A 23,728-nucleotide genomic window follows, 5' to 3' on the forward strand; every position below is an offset into this window, starting at 1 on the left:
CCAATCCAAATTTCTCTTAAGTGTTGAAATTGAACCTGCATCCACCAATTCTGCTAAGCCATTTGTTTCACACTCCCACCACCTTCTGAGTAAAGAAGATTCCTCTCACATTCACCTTAAGGGGACGAAGTTTCATCACCATCACCAGAAGCAAAGCAGGAAGAAAAGGACTCCAAGCCAGGCTGAATTGCAGAGGGAAGAGGACCCCCTCTACCCAGCATCTTGTTAGAAAACATACAGTCACTGGAGAACAAAATTGAAGACCTAAGGGCAAGGGAAATCAGGAATTGTTGTGTTTTGTGTTTTACCGAGACATGGCTTACTCAGAGTATGTCAGATACAACAATCAGACACAAAGGCTCCTCATACACATTACAGAAGACGGACCAAACTTCTGTTTCAAAAAAGGCAAAAGGTGGAGGTGTGTGTTGTGCACCAATGTAGCAGTTTTGTCTTTCTTGTGTTCCCCCGACCTTGAACACCTAATAATCAAATGCCAACCGTTCTATTCACCAAGAGAGTTCTCCTGCGTGATCCTGACTGCAGTTTGTATACCACTAGCGGTCAACTGTAGTTAAGCGCTTGAGATATTGCATGATGTTCTCACCAAACAAGAAATGGTCCATTCCAACACATTTCAAATCATAGTCAGAATCTCCAATCAGGCTTATTTGAAGAAATTACTGACTAATTATAATCAGCATATAACATATAGCACCAGAAGTCCCAATGTAGTAGACCACTAATATACTAAGATAAGGAATGCCTACCATTCCATGCCTAGAGTGCATTTCAGGAAATCTGATCACCTGGTTGTCCTTCTCCTAGCTGCATATAGGCAGAGGCTAAAGAGCAAGGCTCCAGAGATTAGGAAAATAAAGAGAACACAGGAAGCAGAGGAGAGGCTGTTGGATTGCTTCGAGTCAGTGGACTGGGCCATGTTCAGGAACTGATCTTTGGATCTGAATGAATACACCACAGTTGTCACAGACTTTATCAAAGCAGTCATAGGCACATGTCCCCACAAAATCAATCAGTTTTTTCCCCAGCCAGAAGCCATCAGATTCGCAATCTGTTGAGGGCATACAAGAGGCCTTCAAATTTGGTGACAAAGTAAGTTACAAGAGGTCCAGCTTCAATCTCTGGAAAGCCCAGGAAAAGTGGCAATTTCATTAAACTTGAATCAATGAAGGATGCTCGACAGCTGTGTCAGGGCTTGAATGCTATCACCTCATACAAAGTGAAATCAAGTAACATAGGCAACAACAGCAGCTTGATTCCAGAGGCCTAAAGATTTGAGCTTAGTGCCTCCTAAGCTCACTGTAACTGCCAAAATATGGAGAAAATGTCACCAACGTCCACAGTCATTTCAGTCTCTGAGGCCAAAGTAGGACCATTCTTCAGGAGGATGAATCCTGTCTCAACAACTAGCTGGAATGTTCACTCAGATCTTTAACCTTAGGTACCCATTTGCATCAAGCACTGATGCCCAAGAAAAACATGGTAACCTGCCCCTTGTCCAGTAGCACTTGCGTCCACAGTGATGATGAAGTGTTTTCGGAGGTTAGTGATGAAACATATCAGTTGCCTGAGAAGTGACTTGGATCTGCTCCAATTTGCCTACTGGCACAAAAGGTCCACAGTAAGTGCCATCTCATTGGCTCTGCATTCAACCCTGGAACATCTGGACAGCCCCAGCAACAGAATCAGAATCAGGTTTATTATCACTGGCATGTGTCGTGAAATTTGTTAACTTAGCAGCAGCAGCTCAATTCAATGCATAATATGGAAGAAGAAGAAAAAATCAATTTACAGTACATGTATACTGTATTGAATAGATTAAAATTGTGCAAAAATCAGAAATAATGTATCTTAAAAAATTGAGGTACTGTTCATGGGTTCAATGTCCATTTAAGAATCGGATGACTGAGGGGAAGAAGCTGTTCCTGAATCGCTGAGTGTGTGTCTTCAGGCTTCTGTACCTCCTACCTGATGGTAACAATGAGAAAAGGGCTTGCCTTGGGTGCTGGGAGTCTTTAATAATGGTTGCTGCCTTTCTGAGACACCGCTCCTTGAAGATGTCCTGGGTACTTTATAGGCTAGCACCCAAGATGGAGCTGACTAAATTTACAACCTTCTGCAGCTTTTTTTGGTCCTGTGCAATAGCCACCCCACCACTCCCCCCCCACCCCCCAGTACCAGACAATGATGCAGCTTGTCAGAATGCTCTCCACCAGTACATCTATAGAAGTTTTGGAGTGTATACGTTGACATATCAAATCTCTTCAAACTCCTAACAAAATATAGTCACTATCTTGCCTCCTTTATGATTGCATCGATATGTTGGGACCAGATTAGATACTCAGAGATCTTGACACCCAGGAACTTGAAGCTGCTCACTCTCCCCACTTCTGACCCCTCTATGAGGATTGGTATGTGTTCCTTCATCTTACCCTTCCTGAAGTCCACAATCAGCTCTTTTGTCTCACTGATATTGAGTGCCAGGTTGTTGCAGTGACACCACTCCACTAGTTGGCATATCTCACTCCTGTACACCCTCCCGTCTACACCTCAGATTCTACCAACAATGGTTGTATCATCAGCAAATTTATAGATGGTATTTGAGCTATGCCTAGCCACACAGTCATGCGCATATAGAGTAGAGCAGTGGGCTAAGCACACACCCCTGAAGTGCACCAGTGTTTGTTGTCAGCGAGGAGGAGTTATTATCACCAATTCACACAGATTGTGGTCTTCCAGTTAGGAAGTCGAGGATCCAATTGCAGAGGGAGGTACAGAGGCCCAGGTTCTGTAACTTGTCAATCAGGATTGTGGGAATGATGGTGTTGAATGCTGAGCTATAGTCGATGAGCAGCATCCTGACATAGGTGTATACACCTATGCATACATCAGAATGCTCTTTAATGACTATAACTCATCATTCAATACTATCATCTCGTCAACAGTAATCAGTAAGCTTCAAGACCTTGTGCAACAGGATCCTCAATTTCCTCACTTGCAGACTGGTTCAAATAGGCAACGACATCTTCGCCATAATCTCCATTAGCACAGGTTTGTGCTTAGCCCCTGAACTACTTTTCATGTCAAAGCTGCCCCTAATGTTTCTTTTAAATCTCTCACTTCTGACCTTACACCACCATATCATATGTGAGGCAGGCTGATGGCGTAGTGGCATCAGTGCCGGACATTGGAGTGAAGGCTCCCGAGTTCGAATCCAGCTGACTCCAAAAACCTGGAGAGGGACGGGCTCTGCCAGGTTTCAGATGCGCAAGACACACCGCAAGATGAGCAATCACCAAAAAGATCGGTGCAAAAAGCTTGTTGTGACGGCACCAGGAGATAAGGGCGCACACACATCATATGTGAGCTCTTCATTCAAGTAAAATAAAGTGGATACATTTTCCTGTGGTTCGCATTTTTCTTTAGGTTAGTTTCTGGAGCTACAAAACAACCTGTGGAAGAAAGAGAAGTGTCTCAGTGCAAAGTGTTGTCTGTTTATTGCCCCTCCCCATAACACTACCTGACCTGTTGAGTTCCTCCTGCTGTTTGTATGTGTTGTTCAATATTTACAGCATCTGCAGAATTCTGAGTGTTTCTGAGCCTCATCCATTCTATAGGGCATGTGTATTCTGCTGGATTTGTACCTTCTCATTCCTGTAGAGTTGTTTCTATACTCTTGTCCAGTCCAGGTACACTTAGGAATTATGAACTTACATGAGCTGAATTCCCTTGATTTGCTGGTCTCTTGGTCTCTGTGAGCCTTTCAATATCAGAGGAGCTTTAGTCATTCCTGAAATTTCCACCTCAATTGCCCAAACTCTCTCCCTGTGGGTGTGTGTCAACCACTCAGTTACTAGACTCCTGCAACTTCTGACTCATGTTTTGTCCAGCAATGGTGACATCACTGAGTCAATTGTGTAGCTCAAATGTTTGCTTGCCCTACACATTTTCAATCAGTAACCTCTTGAGGATCACCTGCCTATTGAACTACACAAACTTTTGGATTAATGTTACCCACTTTCAACATGTAGTTCTTGACTTCAGTACATCTACAGTAGACACCTGAAAGCCCTGGAACAATACCACCAAAGGATTTTGAGGATCAACTTAAGGACAGATGCACTAACGTTGCTGGTGGAAGCCAACATGAATACCATTTCCACTTCAATGAAGCAACACCAGCTCCAATGGATGGGTCATGTCAGTCAGGTGCCTAACTCGTGTCTCCCCAAACAGATTCTTTGGTCCCAGTTGGAGGAAGGTCAGTGAGCCCCTGGTAGGCAAAGAAATGCTTCAAAGATAACAGCAAAATCTGCCTGAAGAAATTCAACATTACATCTAAAACCCAGGAAGATATTGCACTCAATAGATGCACGGGTGGCAACTCTGTTCAAGAGGGAGTTGCGCTACATGAGAGCAATCACTGTGCAGTGAACAGGCGGCAGCAGTGAAAGGAGAGAAAAAACAACCAGAAGACCCAACCACTAACCACAGCCACCACTTACTCGCATCCACACTGCGTCAGAGTATATGGATCCTGGATCAGCCTCTACAGCCACATGAGGACCCAACAGTAGACAACCCCTTAGGGGAATATCATACTTGAGTGATTGCAATACCACTACTACTACTCTTGACTTCCATGATATTTTTATGGCTCCTCTTTGGAAGTCCACTCTGACCTCTAACTGTGCTTCTCTCTTGAAACCATCTGTCTTGAACGTACAATTTGTGATCAAATCTGACTTTTTTTCTCCTACCTATCCTTCCAAGTTAGGTTGCAACAAACTCAAGCATTTCCCCAGCCAGCTGGGAGCTCCTTGTGGTTGAGCGAGAGGCAATCCTAATATAAGGCAGAAACAATACAAGACAATAACCCATGGGCCACTTAGACTCCCTATTGCTCCATTGTCTCCTTTGGTGTGCAGACAGACATCGGCCTCCCCGTTTGGCAGTGAACGGCATGGGAACATGAAGTGGTCCTGGTTCCCATTTAGAATGAATATTCTTAGGCGGAAGTGGTGAGGCAAGGTAGGTTCAGGTTTCAGTTTTTCCTGTTATTTGAGGAAAGGGGAAGTATGAGTGTGAGGGCAGCTTGTTGTTCTCGGTGTCGGATGTGGGAGGTCCTGGAGTCTCCTGGCTTCCCGGACGTCCACATCTGCGCCAGGTGCGCCGAGCTACAGCTCCTAAGGGACCGTGTTAGGGAACTGGAGCTGCACCTCGATGACCTTCGTCTGGTCAGGGAGAGTGAGGAATTGATAGAGAGGAGTTACAGGCAGGTGGTCACTCCGGGGCTACGGGAGGCAGACAGGTGGGTCACGGTTAGGAGGGGGAAGGGGAAGTGTCAGGTACTAGAGAGTACCCCAGTGGCTGTATCTCTTGACAATAAGTACTCCTGTTTGAATACTATTGAGGGAGGGATAGCCTACCTGGGGGAAGCAACAGTGGCCGTGCCTCTGGCACAGAGTCCGGCCCTGTAGCTCAGAAGGGTAGGGAAAGGAAGAGGAAGGCAGTAGTAATAGGGGACTCGATAGTTAGGGGGTCAGATAGGTGATTCTGTGAATGCAATCAGGAGACCTGGATGGTAGTTTGCCTCCCTGGTGCCAGGGTCCGGGATGTTTCTGATCACGTCCAAGATATCCTGAAGTGGGAGGGTGAGGAGCCAGAGGTTGTGGTACATAAAGGTACCAATGAGATAGGTAGGAAAAGGGAAGAGGTCCTGAAAGGAGAATATAAGAAGTTAGGAAGGCAGTTGAGAAGAAGGACCGCAAAGGTAGTAATCTCGGGATTACTGCCTGTGCCACGCGACAGTGAGAGTAGGAATGGAATGAGATGGAGGATAAATGCGTGGCTGAGGGATTGGAGCAGGGGGCAGGGATTCAAGTTTCTGGATCACTGGGACCTCTTTTGGGGCAGGTGTGACCTGTACAAAAAGGACAGGTTACACTTGAATCCTAGGGGGACCAATATCCTGGCGGGAAGGTTTAATAGAGCTGTTAGGGAGGGTTTAAACTAATTTGGCAGGGGGATGGGAACTGGAATGATGGAGCGGAGAAGAGGGAAAACAGAAATAGATCTCAGGTAGTGAGCAGTAAGGATGTCAGGAAGGACAGGCAGGTGATGGAGCAAATTTGCAGCCATTGGGATGAGTTGCAGTGCAATCAATGCAAAAAGTACCAAGTACTGGACTTAAGGTGTTATACTTAAATGCACGCAGCATAAGGAATAAGGCGAATGATCTTGTTGTACAGTTACAGATTGGCAGGTATGATATTGTGGCCATCACTGAGACATGGCTAAAGGATGCATGTCTCTAGGAGCTGAATGTCCAAGGATACACGGTGTATCGGAAGGATAGGCAGGTAGGCAGAGGGGGTGGCGTGGCTTTAAAGGTAAGAAATGATATTAAATCATTCGAAAGAGTTGACATAGGATCAGAAGGTACAGAATCTTTATGGGTTGAGCTAAGAAATTGCAGGGATAAAAGGACCCTGATGCCATTTATCTACAGGCCTCCAAACAGCTGTAGTGATGTGGACAACAAATTACAACAGGAAATAGAAAAGGCTTGCCAGAAGGGCAGTGTTATGATAATTGTGGGGGATTTTAACATGCGAGTGGATTGGGAAAATCAGGTCGGCACTGGATCTCGAGAGAATTTGTAGAATGTCTAAGAGATGGCTTTTCACAACAGCTTGTTGTTGAGCCCACTAGGGAATCGGCTGTACTGGATTGGGTATTGTGTAATGAACCAGAAGTGATTAGAGAGATGGAAGTGAAGGAACCCTTAGGAGGCAGTGATCACAATATGATTGAGTTCACTGTGAAGTTTAAGAAAGAGAAGCCGAAATCCGATGTGTCGGTATTTCAGTGGAGTAAAGGAAATTACAGTGGCATGAAAGAGGAACTGGCCAAGGTTGACTGGAAAGGGACACTAGCGGGAGGGACGGCAGAGCAGCAGTGGCTGGAGTTTATGCGAGAAGTGAGGAAGGTGCAAGACAGATATATTCCAAAGAAGAAGAAATTTTCGAATGGAAAAAGGATGCAACCGTGGCTGATAGAGAAGTCAAAGCCAAAGTAAAAGCAAAGCAGAGGGCATACAAGGAACCAAAAATTAGTGGGAAGACAGAGGATTGGGAAGTTTTTAAAGACTTACAAAAGGAAACTAAGGAGGTCATTAAGAAGGCAAAGATGAACTATGAAAAGAAGCCAGCAAATAATATCAAAGAGGATACTAAAAGTTTTTTCAAGTATATAAAGAGTAAAAGACAGGTGAGAGTAGATATAGGACCGATAGAAAATGATGCTGGAGAAATTCTAATGGGAGATAAGGAGATGGCGGAGGAACTGAACGAGTATTTTGCATCAGTCTTCACTGAGGAAGACATCAGCAGTATACCGGACATTCAAGGGTGTCAGGGAAGAGAAATATGCACAGTCACAATTACAACAGAGAAAGTACTCAGGAAGCTGAATAGTCTAAGGGCAGATAAATCACCTGGACCAGATGGAATGCACCCTTGTGTTCTGAAGGAAGTAGCAGTGGAGATTGCAGAGGCATTAGCAATGATCTTTCAAAAGTCGATAGATTCTGACCTGGTTCCGGAGGACTGGAAGATTGCAAATGTCACTCTGCTATTTAAGAAGGGGGCAAGGAAGCAAAAAGGAAATTATAGTCCTGTTAGCTTGACATCGCTGGTTGGGAAGTTGTTGGAGTCGATTGTCACGGATGAGGTTACGGAGTACCTGAAGGCATATGACAAGATAGGCAGAACTCAACATGGTTTCCTTAAAGGAAAATCCTGCCTGAAAAACCTAGTGCAATTTTTTGAGGAAATTACAAGTAGACTAGACAAGGGAGATGCAGTGGAGGTTGTGTATTTGGATTTGCAGAAGGCCTTTGACAAGGTGCCGCACATGAGGCTGCTAAACAAGATAAGAGCCCATGGAATTACGGGAAAGTTACATACATGGATAGAGCGTTGGTTGATTGGCAGGAAACAGAGAGTGGGAATAAAGGTATCCCATTCTGGTTGGCTGCCGGTTACCAGTGGTGTTCCACAAGGGTCCGTGTTGGGGCCGCTTCTTTTTACGTTGTATATCAACGATTTGTATTATGGAATAGATGGCTTTGTGGCTAAGTTTGCTGATGATACAAAGATAGGTGGAGGGGCTGGTAGTGCTGAGGAAACAGGGAGATTGCAGAGAGACTTGGATAGATTGGGGGAATGGGCAAAGAAGTGACAAATGAATTACATTGTTGGAAAGTGTACGGTCATGCACGTTGGTAGAAGAAATAAACGGGCAGACTATTATTTAAATGGGGAGAGAATTGAAAGTTCTGAGATGCAACAGGACTTGGGAGTCCTCGTGCAGAATACCCTTAAGGTTAACCTCCAGGTTGAGTCGGTGGTGAAGAAGGCGAATGCAATGTTGGCATTCATTTCTAGAGGAATGAGCGTACTGAGCTTAAATAAAGGAGACTATGATGGTATGAGAGCGGAATTGCTTAAGATGGATTGGGAAAATAGATTAAAGGGTAGATCGGTACTTGATCAGTGGTGTATATTTAAGGAGTTATTTTACAACTATCAAGAATAATATATTCCACTGAAGAAAAAAGGGTGTAAAAGAAAAAATAGTTATCCGTGGCTAAGTAAAGAAATAAAGCAAAGTATACGACTAAAAAGAAAGTTATATAAGGTAGCTAAATCTAGTGGGAAGATTGAAGATCGAAAAGCTTTTAAAGATCAGCAGCAAATAACAAAAAGATTGATTAAGAAGGAGAAGATAGATTATAAAAGTAAATTGGCGAAAAGCATAAAAGCAGATAGTAAGAGTTTTTATAGTTACATAAAAAGAAAAAGGGTGGCTAAAGTAAATGTTGGTCCCCTAGAAGATGAGACCAAGAAATTAATGGTAGGGGACATGGAGATGGCAGAAACGCTGAACAAATATTTTGTATCAGTTTTTACAGTAGAGGACACTCAAAATATCCCAACACTGGATAAACAGGGGGCTCTAGGGGGAGAGAAGCTAACTACGATTCAAATCACCAAGGAAATGGTACTTGATAAATTAATGGGACTGAAGGTGGATAAATCCCCTGGACCAGATGGCTTGCATCCTAGGGTCTTAAGGGAAGTGGCGGTCGGGATTGTGGACGCATTAGTGATAATTTTTCAAAACTCGCTGGACTCAGCAATGGTCCCGGCAGATTGGAAAAATGCTAATGTAACTCCTTTATTTAAAAAGGGCAATAGACAGAAGGCTGGGAATTATAGGCCAGTTAGCCTAACATCTGTGGTTGGCAAAATGTTGGAATCGATAATTAAGGAAACAGTAACAGGGCATTTGGATAAACATAGCTTAATAGGACAAAGTCAGCATGGCTTTACAAAAGGGAAGTCATGTTTGACAAATTTGTTGGAGTTCTTTGAGGACATAGCATATAGGGTAGATAAAGGGGAACCAGTGGATGTGGTGTATTTGGACTTCCAAAAGGCATTTGACAAGGTGCCACACCAAAGATTATTACTTAAAGTAAAAAATCATGGGATTGGGGATAATATTCTGGCATGGGTGGAGGATTGGCTTTCTAACAGAAAACAGAGAGTTGGGATAAATGGTTTATTCTCAGACTGGCAGTTGGTGACTAGTGGTGTTCCGCAGGGGTTGGTGTTGGGACCCCAACTCTTTACAATCTATATTAATGATTTGGAGAAAGGGACTAAGTGCAACGTATCGAAGTTTGCTGATGACACAAAGATGGGAGGGAGTTTAATGAGTGCGGAGGACATTGAAACCCTGCAGGGGAACATAGATAGGCTGAGTGATTGGGCAGACATTTGGCAGATGAAATATAATACTGACAAGTGTGAGGTCTTGCACTTCGGCAGGAAAAATAATAGAGCAAGTTATTATCTAAATGGAGAGAAACTGGAAAGTGCTTCTGTGCAAAGGGATCTGGGGGTCCTGGTGCAGGAAACACAAAAAGTTAGTATACAAGTGCAGCAGGTGGTCAAGAAGGCCAATGGAATGCTGGCTTTTATTGCTAGGGGGATAGAGTATAAGAACAGGGAGGTCTTACTGCAGTTGTACCGGGTATTGGTGAGACCACACCTGGAGTACTGCGTGCAGTTCTGGTGTCCATATTTAAGAAAGGACATACTGGCTCTCGAGGCAGTGCAGAGAAGGTTCACTAGGTTAATTCCAGGGATGGGTGGGTTGATGTATGATGAGAGGTTGAGTAGATTGGGACTCTACTCATTGGAGTTCCGAAGAATGAGAGGCGATCTTATTGAAACATATAAGATTGTGAAGGGGCTTGATCGGGTGGATGCGAGGAGAATGTTCCCAATGATGGGTGAAACTAGGACTAGGGGGCATAATCTTAAAATAAGGGGATGCCGTTCCAGGACTGAGATGCGGAGAAATTTCTTCACTCAGAGGGTAGTGGGGCTGTGGAATTTACTGCCCCAGAGAGCTGTGGAAGCTACTACACTCAATAAATTCAAAACGGATATAGATATTTTCCTGGATAAAAATGGCATTAGGGGATACGGTGAGCAAGCAGGTAAGTGGACACGAGGCTAGGTTTAGATCAGCCATGTGATCTCCTGGACCAGTTTTCGATAGCCTGGATGGGTCGGAGAGGAATTTTCCAGATTTTTTCTCCTCAATTGGCAACTCGGTTTTTTTCCCCCAGGTGATCACATGGGTTTGGGCGGGATGAATAATAAAATAAAATGGGCGGCATAGTGCCCTGTTGGTTGGCACTGTTGCCTTGTGGGATTCGGTGAAAACTAGAGTTAAGATTGGATCAGCCATGATCTTGTTGAATGGCGGAGCAGGCTTGAGGGGCCGATTGGCCTACTCCTGCTCCTATCTCTTATGTATGTTCTTATGTTCTTATGAATAGAGTATAGGAGCAGGGATGTGATGTTGAGGCTCTATAAGGCACTGGTAAGACCTCACTTGGAATGCTGTGTGCAGTTTTGGGCTCCTTATTTAAGAAAGGATGTGCTGACATTGGAGAGGGTTCAGAGAAGATTCATTAGAATGATTCTAGGATTGAGAGGGTTAACATATGAGGAACGTTTGACCGCTCTTGGACTGTACTCCTTGGAGTTTAGAAGAATGAGAGGAGACCTCATAGAAACATTTCTAATGTTGAAAGGCATGGACAGAGTGGATGTGGCAAAGTTGCTTCCCATGGTGGGGGAGTCTAGTATGAGAGGACATGACTTGAGGATTGCAGGGTGCCCATTCAGAACAGAGATGTGAAAAAATCTTTTTTAGCCAGAGGGTGGTGAATCTCTGGAATTTGTTGCCATGGGCGGCAGTGGAGGCAGAGATTAAGGCAGAGATTGATAGGTATTTGAGTAGTCAGGGCGTCAAAGGTTATGGTGAGAAGGCGGGAGAGTGGGACTAAAGGGGAGATTGGATCAGCTCATGATGAAATAACGGAGCGGACTCGATGGGCCGAATGGCCAACTTCTGCTCCTTTGTCTTAAGGGCTTATGGGCCTCCATCAGCAATGGGTGGCTTAGGAAGCCAGGTATTTCAAAAGCTGACTACCAGGCCTATCCAGCTGTCCTCTATAGATCAGTGACTCGAACAGTAACACTGCCAGCCACTTTGAGGAAAGAGTCCATTCCCAGCTGAATGGTGGCAGCATGTGGTCACTTCCACATTTACACTGGAGCTGTGGGTAGCTGTGACTTCCGATCTCAACAGCATCACTTAATCGGAGTTTCAATGTGCCAGTCAGTCATAGCACAGTACACATCGTCTCTGGCCACTGATTCTCCAATACCAAGGAAGACCGCTCTTCAGTATGTCAAAATCACCACTCTGTGCTCCTGCTTCAGGCAACCGTGACCCATTCTCCAGTAAAGCTCTGATCTGTTGAAGACGCTGGAATCCAGAAGAAGAAACAATTTGCTGGCAGAACTCAGCGGGTTGGGTATCATCTGTGGGAGGAAAGGGGTAGTCAATATTTCAGGAGGAAACCCTGCATAAGGACTGTTGCATTCTGCTGTGGTGTGGTACTCTATAGGGTGGTCCAGTGGCCCACTGTCAGAAGGGCAACTGATCTGAATATTGCCACCAGTGACATGTAGTCAATAATCTGAATGAAGTGCTGCCAGCCAGGAACTTCTGACCATGTAACCCTTTTCTATCATACATGACACCTTGTCCTCTCTCTGCTGTAGAATATCTGGACCTTTTTACAGCACTTCTGGAGTCTGGAGGCCACATTTGCCCTTCTGCTATAATATAGGAGATCCTGCTCCATCAATTTGGAGAAGGGATTGTTTGTGCATGAAAACTCAAGTTTACTACTTTAGCACATCTTATTTAACTGAAAAACCCCAACTTCAGACCTAAAGTTGTCATCAAGATGTTATGGTAAAAAAATAAACTTCAAATGTGAAGGAAGAGTCATTTATCAAGCATACAGTAATAAAATATATTACTTTTTAAATATTAAAATATAACCACTTTTAGAGAGGACTGTTAAACACAATTATCTTCTACCTGTGTGATTCTTTATATTGTCCTAATGAGCTTCTTATTCTTTATGATTTCATTTATGAGGTTTTAAAATTATTTACACGATTTGCTGTTTTTGATGTTTGCCAGTCTCTGTTCTGTGGTTTTTCATGGACTCCCTTGTGTTTCTTTGTTTTGTGGCTGCCTGCAAGAAAATGAATCTCCAGGTTGTACATGGTATACATACTTGGATAATAAATTTGGTTTGAGCTCTGAACTAATACGGGTGTGGGGGCAAGGGTAGTCTGTACCCCTGCTGGTTATTCTGTCTGTAATAAAGAGACTGCCATTTCAACCATTTATTCTTTTTTATCTTAACTTTCTACTATTACAACCCTGGCATTTTATCAGTATTAATAGATTTATCCCAAGCAGATTATTAGATTAAAGTTAATAATTGCATTTCCTGCATGGAGAATTTATTGTCAGGTGTTAGATCATTTACCTCCATCTCTAATAGTTCTGTCACTTTTTCACAAACTATTTGAATTACCTAGTAATCTGAACTAAGAAATTTAAATTGTGCAGCAAATTGGAAAGTTAGTGCTAAAAAATTGAGCAATTAAATAATTTATATTAAATATCTGAATTCAGAGCAGTAGCTTCCTTTACGTGCTGTGGCTAGATGTCTAAGCAAATCTGTCAAGCAATGGCATTTCATTCATCTCAGTTTAAAAATCATGACACTTCAGTGGAAGCATATTCAAAAATAGAAATTGCTTTGTTCATTTAAATGGTTTTATGTTTCATTCTTGCAATTCCGTATTGTAATATTAGATCACTGAGTGATACCTTCATTCCAAGAGGATTGAGAAGGTTTCAGCTACTGAGAACATGGTCTGAGTTGCATAGCTTCAATTTTGTAAATGGTGGATTATTGTTTGGACAGGCAAGTACTGACATAATGATTCCCTTCACAGTGGCCTGGGCCATGGAGCCTTCGGTGAAGTATATGAAGGCCAGGTTACAGGGATTCCAGGTGAACCCAACCCTCTGCAGGTTGCTGTCAAGGTAAGAAAGATGCCAGTTCACACAGGTTCATAAATTCTGAACCAGCAACAACTCAGTGCTGAGTATGTCCTGTTATTTTCTAAAGGGATTTGGGCTACAGTCATTCTGTGGTGTATTTTTCTTTTTGTCAAGAGGCAACATGATTATGAAAACATTCCTAGACTTTTGTTTGTTGAAACACATCATTATGTCATTTGTGTAGACAATAGTGGGCTCTCCCACACAAGCAAAAAGAATTTACCAAGCACTTTTTTTTATATCAACAGTATGCTATTAAGCAGTAATTTCCCTAAGGAGTCAAGGGGCAACTGTATGTGCTTTGCTGTGCCATTTTCTTTCATTGAAAATTATGATGAGTTAAACGTGGTGGAAAATGCTTTTGAAAACTCATCACAAAGAGGCGAGTGCCACAATTGTTACAGCATTACTTGTGATGATTTTGGCTCATTTTACAGGAAAATTCAATCTAGCACCAACTAGGGTTGATGCTTTGTGTTTTCATGGATGTTCTCAGAACAACAAGACTTGCACAGTCCTTTCACAGCAATGTTCAGCAGTTGGACATGCTTTTTTATTCTGCCTTTAGATGAAGATAGAGTGATTTACTGTGCCATCATTTCATTTCTGGAGACTGAATGTGAATCGAGTTGAGACAGCTCGGGTAAACAGTATGCTCACAAAGGTTAAGGCAAATTTACTATGCAGTGTAAAGGAAATTAAAATATTACTCAACAGGCAAAATTTGATTTTGGTGCTTGTCCCTGAGTTTCTACAATTGCTTACATTGCCACAGGACAAATGTTCACCAGATAAATATAGTGGATTCCAGTTAATTGGGTCACATGTCCATTTTTGCCCAATTAAGTGACTGTCCCAATAAGCCAAAGTTTCATGGAAATACTTTAAAAAAATCAAACTGAGTTACAAATTATGTTTTCTAAATAAAATACAGAACAAATGAGAAAAAATACTGATACTAGTACAGTATGATAAATCTACACATTAGTTCCTGAAGAAGTCATCTGTGTCACATTCTTTGGATTGCAAATGAACAAAATCAGCGCAAATATCTAGTGCAGATAATGGACTGCCTTCATACAATGCTTTCAATGATTGCATCTTCCAAATCTTCATTTTCCTTTTCTCAATTCAAGGTAATTGTCAATTACTTCAAATTCTTCAATAGTTCCTAACTTAAAGTAGTGAAATCATTTCATTTTCACTCCTGACCATTTCTGTCATCTCCACACCTGCGTGCTTGAAACTGTAGTAAGAAAAACATTTCTGAAGTGTTTTACTGCTTATTTCTCACCAATTATCAATGACAAAAATCGCTGCTGTTTGAACACAAACACACGCTATTTAAAAACTGTTTGTTTGAAGCACACTGTAGTATTTAATGGCCACGTAGTGCACACGACCAACACTGGTTAAAAACTGTTTGGCAACAGTCTCCAATTAAGTGGCATAGTGTTCTAAATCAGCAAAAGGAATCTTGCCTATTTTCTCAACTAGTTTTTGTTCTTTAAGAGATGCCCCATTAAGTGGGTGCTCTGATTAAGCAATGGTCCAAGTAATCATAACCCACTGTAAAGTAATTTCTGTGAAATATTATTATTAATATCCCCTCTCTTGTAAACAATGTTACATCACAGACCAGAAATGGGAATAAACTTCTTTGGTGAATCCAGCCCCTTCCTGCATTTGTGTGTCTGCAAATTACAGGAAAAGGAATGGTTTCTGTCCATGAGAAAAGGAAATTTCTCTTTTGTAACAATGTTGTTTAATCATTTAAGAAGCCAATCAGTCTAAGAAAAATTAGATGCTAAGTAGAAGATGTTAAGATTTCTGTGGATGGATGATTTACTTGAGCTTATTGGCCTTCCTCAACTATAATTATCTGGTGATCTTGTGAAGATAGACAGGTTAATTAGTTAGCTGAAAGACAGTACAGACACAGTTATATTTTATATACTCTGCTATTCTCACTTATCACTGTTAGCATGAAGCAGTATTGCCTTCTAGTTCTATCAAACATTACAGCCCAGGAAATAGATTAGAAAAATAACATTTATGCATACTTTTAATGTGTATACTAGATTTTAAAATCAATTGTATGTGTTTTAAGTGTTGCATAATTTCCCAGTCATTATTCGTATGCAGCCCACATTCTTGACTTGCCAACAAGAAAGCAGACCAAAAGGGTGACAATCTTTATCTTGTAATTCACTATAATAGCAGGAGCATATCATGCTGCAAGTCAGAAATCATGCTTGATTTAAGGGGTTCCAGCTGGGATATCAATTTTATAAACACACTGTCTCCATATGGATTTCCATCTGCTGCACTTTTTTTACACAGTCAACACAGATAGAAGACACAGGATCTCTGTACTGTGCACCTCTGTGCCAGTCACTTTAATTTGTGGTCCTAATCATCGTAGTGGGTGTGAGAACATCAGGACATATCAATCCTTCACTTCCACTCCACCATTTAAAAACATCATGACCAATCTAATTTTGACCACAATCCAATTTTTCTACCCTCTCCCCATGTCCCTGATTCCTTTGTAATTCAAATGTCCATCATTCTCCATCTTGAATAAATTCAGTGGCACATCTGTGCCTCTGCAGTTCTTAGTTCTAAATAACCCAAATGGGTGAAACATCCCCCCAGTATCCACTATGTTAATCCTCCTCAGAATTAAGATCACCTATTGTTTCCCTAAACTCTAATGAGTTCAGACACAAACTGCTTAACTGAGCAATATTTCTCAGCATTATGTCCAATGCAAAAGCATCCCTCCTTAAATGAACTGACTAAATTGTATATAGTACTACAGATCTCACCAATTCCTTGCAAAGATTCAGTAAAACTTCCCTATGTTTATATCACACACTCCCCTGCAACAAAATCTACATTACTTTAGCCTTCTTAATTAATTGCTGTACATGTCTGAAAACTATTTGTATTTCATGTACAGAGTTCCCCAGATCCCCTTGAACCTCACATCTTGTCATCTCATTTCATTTAAATCATAATTTGATGTCTCATATTTGCTTCCAAATTAGATAACCACATTTTTTTCATATTATACTCCATCTGCCATCTTTCCCCCTGCACATTTAAGCTATCTTTATCCCCCTGAAGGATTTTATGCTATCCCTACAATTTGCTCACCTACCACCAGCATATCTGGCCATATTACATTCAACTCTTTCATTCAGCTCACTAATATAGATAATCAACCATCTATACCCCAGCACTGATCCTATGGTAGTCCACCTATTACAGGTTGCTAATCCAAAAATGATCCTTTATCCTGCGTCATTGGTTAGTTAGCTACTTGCCTATCTATGGCATTAGGTTACCCCAATCTTGTGTGACATTATTTTCAGCATCTTTTATGTGGCATCTTGAAATCTAAATACACTACATCTACCAGCTCCTCTTTATCCACCCTTTTTGTACCATCCTCAAAGATATCTAGCAAACTGTCAAATATGGTTGCCCTTCCATAAAATCCTGTTGATTCTGTTTAATTTTCTTATGACTTTTTGATGGTCTTTCTACTACCGTCTTAATAATAGATTTTCCCAAGGACAGAAGTTTTTTTGTTAGTCTATAGTTTCTTGATATCTTTCTCCCACCTTTCTTAAAGACTGATGTCACTTTGATCCCTATCAAGAATCCAGCGAATTTTAGTAAATTAGAACAAATGCATCCAATATCTAAATGTAGCCACTTCTTTACATGACTCTAGCTACGATCAGCTCATCGGGTCAGAGACATGTCGACTTTTTGTCCTATGTCTGCTGCAGGGTTTCAACCCAAAATGTTAACTACTGCTTTTCCCACCACAGATACTGCTCAGTTCCTCCAGCAGGTTGGTTGTTAGCCCCATTAGTTAAGCTTGTACTTTTTTATATTCCTCCCTCTTTCTTCATAGTAACTTGATTACCTGTTCCCTGCTTCTGATTAGAATATTTGCAGTAACTGGACTCAAACAGGAGACTATTTCACTTGTCCTCTCATCTCTACTCTCTGTTTTTCCCATCTTTCCTCTCTTCCTCTATTTATCTTTACTCTCTTTCTTCATCTTTGTTTTCCCTTCTTTCACCAGCACCTTCTTTTCCTGATTGGAGGATTCACATTACTGGCATTCACCTGCTACCCAGCTGGCAATGGACAAATAGGGGAGCAGATATGAGCTTTTTAGTCCCAAGATTCTGTTGGTAGGCAGGTTGGATTCTACCAACATAAATAGGTGGAAACAGGGAAAGTAATTTCTTAAAGTGAGTTGTACAATTTTAGGATTGTTTTTGGTGACTCAGGTTTATACAACATCTAATTTGCACATTTGAAATGGGTGAATGTTATTTTCAAAGTCAAAGCCATGTTTATTGTCATATGCACAATATACAGTAAATATGTATGCAATTAAAAACTTGCTGCAGCATCACATGCATTTAGCATCAGATATGCAGCATTCACAAGAAAAAACATAAAAATCATACACAATTTTTACAAGTACAAAACTGGAGCAAAAGTCATCGTAGTATAACAAGGTTAAAGTTATATTCGGGAATTGCTATACTGAAGTAATGATTAAGAATAATTGAGCCTTTCAGTTCTTGATCTATTGATATGATTTGCAGATGACAAGATTACAGGAGCTACTGCATCCTTTCCTTTAAAAAAAGAGGCAGAGAAATAAAGTGCCCTGACATTTAATAAGCTAGTGCAGCTCTCAAATGCCAATTTTTAACATTCTTTTTAAACAACACCCATGCATTTGTTGTGATGGATATTCACTGTCCAGGACCCAAGAAAATTATTGCTAACCTCCTCTATCTAGCACAGCAGTGTGAACTTTCCAAAGGGTCAGAGTTGTCTGTGGCAATGTTAAACTTCTAACCAATATTCCTTCTTGCTATAAAGAAGTAAACAATGAGGTCATGTAGGCCCATGCTTAATCAACAAAAGACAATTGGGTTGTGTTAATTTGCCTGCAGCACTGGCTAAGTTATTTGCACCATTGCAATTAAGTTCAAGGAAGCTGGCAGACTAAACTGATTTTGTCACCTAGCAGATCAAACATAGTCACAGGTACAGTTAATTAATCAATAGTTGGGATGGTTGTGGCTGGAATCTCCGTCCACAGAAGCTTTCAGGTCATCTTTGTTCTAGCAAAGGTAACTGAAAAAACAGAAAATGTCAACTAGTAACAAAACAGTATCAATACTAAAAAGCTTTGAAGATTGTTAGGAATGACAAGGATAAAGACAGGGTGACAGAAGAAAATAGAGTTCATTCCTCACCTTTGGTTTTCGTGATGGACAACTCATTCATCTGCAAGTCAATGGTATGTTCATTTAGTTTGTAAGAATTGTACCCAAACACTAATCCCTCCTACTTACACCATGTCCATATCCCTCCATCTTCCATACACCTATGTGCCTATCCAAATGTCTCTTAAAAGCCTCTACCACCACATCAGGCAGTGTATTGCAGGCATCCACAACTCTGAGTACAAGACTTACACCCCCACATCCCCCTTGAACCTACCCCCTTCACCTTCAGTGCATGCCCTCTGGTATCAGACAATTCAACCCAGGGAAACAGATACCCCCTATCCACTCTATTTGTGCCTCTCATAATCTTGTAAACTTCAATCAGATCTCCCCTCAGCTTCCAATGCGCCTGAGAAAACAACCTGTTTATCCAACCTCTCATGATTGCACATGCCCTCTAAACCAGGCAGCATCCTGGCAAACCGCTTTTGCAGCTTCTCCAAAGCCTCAGCCTCCTTCCTCTTGTGGAGGAGACCAAAAATGTATGCAATACTCCAAATGTGGCCTAACCAGAGTTTTATAAAGTTGCAACACAACCTCCTGACTTTTGAACTCAGCGCCTCAACTAGCAAAAGAAAGCTTTCCATAAGCCTTGTTAACCACCTCACCGACCTGTGTAGCAAGGAGCTATGAACTTGGATCTCAAGATCTCTCTGCTCAGCAACACTATTAAGGAATGCAACTCCACACATTTTTCTGGGTTTAACTCCATCTGCCATTTCTCAGCACATATCTGCAATTGATCTATATCGTGCTGTATTCTTTGCCAGTATTCAAGACTATCCACAATGCCACCAATCTTGGTATCATCCCACCCATCTACATTTTCATTCAGGTCATTTATATACATTACAAACACTAGCAGTCCCAACACAGATCCCTGCGTAACTCCACCTCAAATAAGTCCCTTCAACCGCTGCACTTTGTCTTCTATGAGAAAGCCATTTCTGAGTCTAAGCAGCCAATTTGCCAGGGATCCCATGCATCTTAATCTTCTTGATTAGCCTCCCAAGAGGGACTTTGTCAAACATCTTACTAGAATCCATGCAGACAACATCCACAGCCCTACCCTCATCAATTTCTCTCATCACCTTGTCAAAAAAACACAAAACACCTTAAAGTTAAGCCTGGCAATTGATGGTGACTGCAATAATGGGAGCAGAGTGAAGAAGCTGTCAGCGTAAAACAGAATAACAGTATGTTTACCAGATGGCTCATGTAATTATCGCACAATGTGTGTCCTGCGTGAAACAGTTCCGAATACCCACTCTCCAGTTCTTTAATTTCTTCATGCCTCTGCTCAACCATTAAACAGAAGTAGGCCACAGCTTTCAACTGATCCCCTTGGTATGCCTAAACTTTAGGACAGCTTCCCATATATAATCTGCTTGGGACCTCCAAAGATTTTATTGGGTTGGGATATTAGGAATGGAAAAGAATTGGAGCTATGGTGACAGGGAGAGAGGGAGTGTCGGAAGAAAGAAATAGAGTGTTAAGAGATTGGGCACCATGTTTGAGTAGCAGTTAATGCAACACAACGACAATTCTGGGTGTCGGAGTTCAGAGTTCAATTCCAGTGGCGTCTGTAAGGAGCTTGTACATTCTCGCCGTGACTGCGTGCGTTTTCTCCATATGCTGCAGCTTCCTTCCACAGTCTAAAGACATGCCATTTTATAGGTTAATTGTTCATTATAAATTGGCTTTTGATTAGGCGAGTGTTAAATAGGTGCATTTGTGCATTGCTAGACAGTGTGGGTCTTCGGGCTGGAAGAGCCTGTTCCACACAGTATCTCTAAATAAAGAAACAAACAAAACAATAATTGGAGGAAACAATAAGGGATAGTGTGAAGTTGGCATGGTGCTTGCATCAAAGGGCATAGTTTACAACAAATGCTTCATACTTGTGCATGAGAGACTATCAAGCCTAATCTGGGAAACTCTATGAACAAGTGCTGGTATTGTTGGCTTTTGATTATCATTTTAAAAAAAAAGAACCAGCCTAATATTTAGGTACCATACATAAAATCTGTAGATTTGATGTATATAGTTCAGAAATACCTTTGTAAAAATCATGAACACAACTGTTTGTTCCCCTCCATAGATGCTGCCTGGTCTGCTAAGGTCCTCCAGCACTTTGTGTGTTGATCTTAATAAAAATGTGTTTTATTTTAATAAAGAAAACTAAAGCTAATAAAATGGCAACAATTTGTTCTGTGAAGTTGTGAAATGAAATGAAGAAAAGCATTGGAAACTTTGATGTGCGCTGATTGTGAAGTTCACTGAACAAGAACAACATCTGTTCCAATTGCACAAATGTTCAAGCTTAAGCTTTCTTTTAGATAGTAGAAAAGTTAGCACAACTTGAAGCTAGTCATAAATACCCAACAGGATATCATTGTTGGCACAGTAGTGGTGAAGAATGACTTGTATGAATTTGCACCAGAGATTTCTGACTCTCAACACCACTCCACTTCCAAACCACTAAATGAAAAACGTACTCAAGCACCAAGTTTGCGAGGTCAACAAATCATTGGTTGCTTTGACATCTAATGTTTTGGCTTGTATTTCATTCAGAAGATGCAAGAGAAAACCGTTGTCCATTTGTTTTTGCTCTTGTTTATGCACTTGGTACGTTCTTCCCTTTTGTATCAGCCTCTTCCACCACTCCGGGCAATGCATCCCAGATACCTACCATTCTCTGTAAGTTCTGACATTTCCCCTAAACTTTCCCCCACTCACCTTAAACTGATGTCCTCTGATATTGGCTATTGCTACCCTGGGAAAACGGTGCTGGCTCTCGTCTCTAGCTATAGTTCCTATAATCCTGTACTCCTCTAGAAAATCATCTCTCAGCCTCCTTCACTCCGAACTGTAAAGCCCAAAATTGCTCATCCTTTCCTCATAAGATATGTTCTCTAATCCAGGCGGTATCCTAGTAATTCTCCTCTGCACCCATTCTGAAACTGCCACATCCTTTCTCTAGTGAGGTGACCAAAACTGAACACAATGGTGTTCTAACCGGAGTTTTACAGAGCTGCAACTTACCCTCAGCTAATGAAGGCCAACACACCACCCAATCAAGTTATGTGGCAACTTTGAGGGATTTATTTGTCTTTGAGCCCAAAATTTCTCTGCTCCTCCACACTGCTAAGAGTCCTGCCACTAACCTTGTACTCTGCCTTCAAGGCCAACTTTCCAAAGTGTCTCACTTCACACTTCCCCAGATTGAGTTTTATCTGCCGTTGTTCGCCCTTGATTCTACTAGAAATGGATAAAGGAGCCTTCCACATTTGCCCTGTTCATCAAAATAAAGGGAAGCTGCTAGGTAGATACCATCTCCCCAAGTTCAAACTCATCTCAAACAGGGAAGGAATCAGACATGACTGTTACCAGTAATAGCAATGGTAATAATTTAAAAGGTCTTCTTTGTCTGGCACACCTGTTTCTCCTTCACAATGAAATGATTATGTGAACAGTGTATTAACCCCTCCATAATACCCACCAGCACAATTGGCATCCAAGCAGTACTGAAACAATTTCTTCTCCCAGACCTCCCTCCTATCACCTATGTCTCCTCACGAACGAAGCACCAGTAGCATTAATACTATTTACTTTTTAACTCGTGTTGTAAATGGGACCTTAAGCTAAATATCAATCTTCTGGAATATATTTTATTATTTGTTAATTTATTTGTGATAATATCATATTGTTCATGCAGTAAATGTACCATGTGGTGCACCTTGGTTGGAGAAATGTCATTTCTTTTGGCAGTATACATGTATAGGGTTGAATGACAATGAACTTGAACTTGAACTTGACTTAAACTTGCACTTAATGCACCTTTCATGTGAGTCATGTAGTCTTGAGACAATGAATGTAGATATAATTTAAGTTCTAATTTATAAAGTAACAGCTTTATAAAATATTACTGTCTAGGCCCAGAGTATAGCCACTTGCATATTGACCCCATTAAGGCTCATCTTTCAAAAGGACATCTAGTGGACGCTGGTGTCCAGTTCTCCTTGCTTCTTGTAGCACACAATCAGAAATTGACAGGCTACCTGTAATTTCCTTTCCATTTACGTCTCCAGAGATTTTAGGCTTATATATTCCAAAGCAAAATGGAGTAAAGGGGTTGAATAAAATTAATCTATTTCAGACCAATGTTAAGAATGCATAAGTTGAATTTACATACAGCAAGAAATTTTGCTTGAAAGCATTATAGAAGGTATTTCTAATGTAAATTGCTGATTAAAACAAAATAGAGTTTCAGATTAATAGAGCTTTTGTTTACATTGCTGATGTGAAACAAAACTGTTTTGTTTTTAATAAGCTCGTTTGTTTTATTTCATGGTTATAAAAGTTCTTCCCATTAGATTTGAGTGTAAGTTTAATGGTAGAATTTACTGAGGCATTTGTAAACAGTGTTGACTCAGGGCTGCTCATTTTGATAATGGCTACACTGATATTACCTTTCAAAAATCACATTGCGGTTATTATCCAAAACTGATTTGTTTTGCAGGAAGTGAATTGTTTTAGGAATGCACTTCCTCATTTCCCAGCAATAAAGAATTTAGAAAATGACTAATATTGGTTAAAATATCGAAAACAGCAGTGGATGTAAACCATAACAGCATGAGTTTTTTTCTTCATAATCTAATGTTTGCAATCTGTTCTGTAATAATGTAAAGGAAACAGATTGCCTCGAGTGCTCATTGCATACTTCAGGATGTAAATTGTAAGGACTGATTCCATCAACTAAGCCAGCCTTCTAACTTCCAAAC

At 41.2% G+C, this 23,728-nt stretch overlaps 1 protein-coding gene across 1 annotated transcript in view; it reads left to right on the forward strand.

Annotated features, from left to right (window-relative positions):
- Window positions 1–23,728, forward strand: part of LOC140730332 (ALK tyrosine kinase receptor-like) — a 1,251,709-nt gene that overhangs the window by 1,176,935 nt on the left and 51,046 nt on the right. Inside the window, exon 21 of the mRNA XM_073050601.1 lies at window positions 13,500–13,590. Within this exon, the coding sequence (XP_072906702.1) occupies window positions 13,500–13,590 (91 nt within the window). The remainder of the gene's footprint in view (window positions 1–13,499; window positions 13,591–23,728) is intronic.

This window comes from Hemitrygon akajei, chromosome 7 (assembly GCF_048418815.1).
Source record: "Hemitrygon akajei chromosome 7, sHemAka1.3, whole genome shotgun sequence".
NCBI lineage: Eukaryota > Metazoa > Chordata > Chondrichthyes > Myliobatiformes > Dasyatidae > Hemitrygon > Hemitrygon akajei.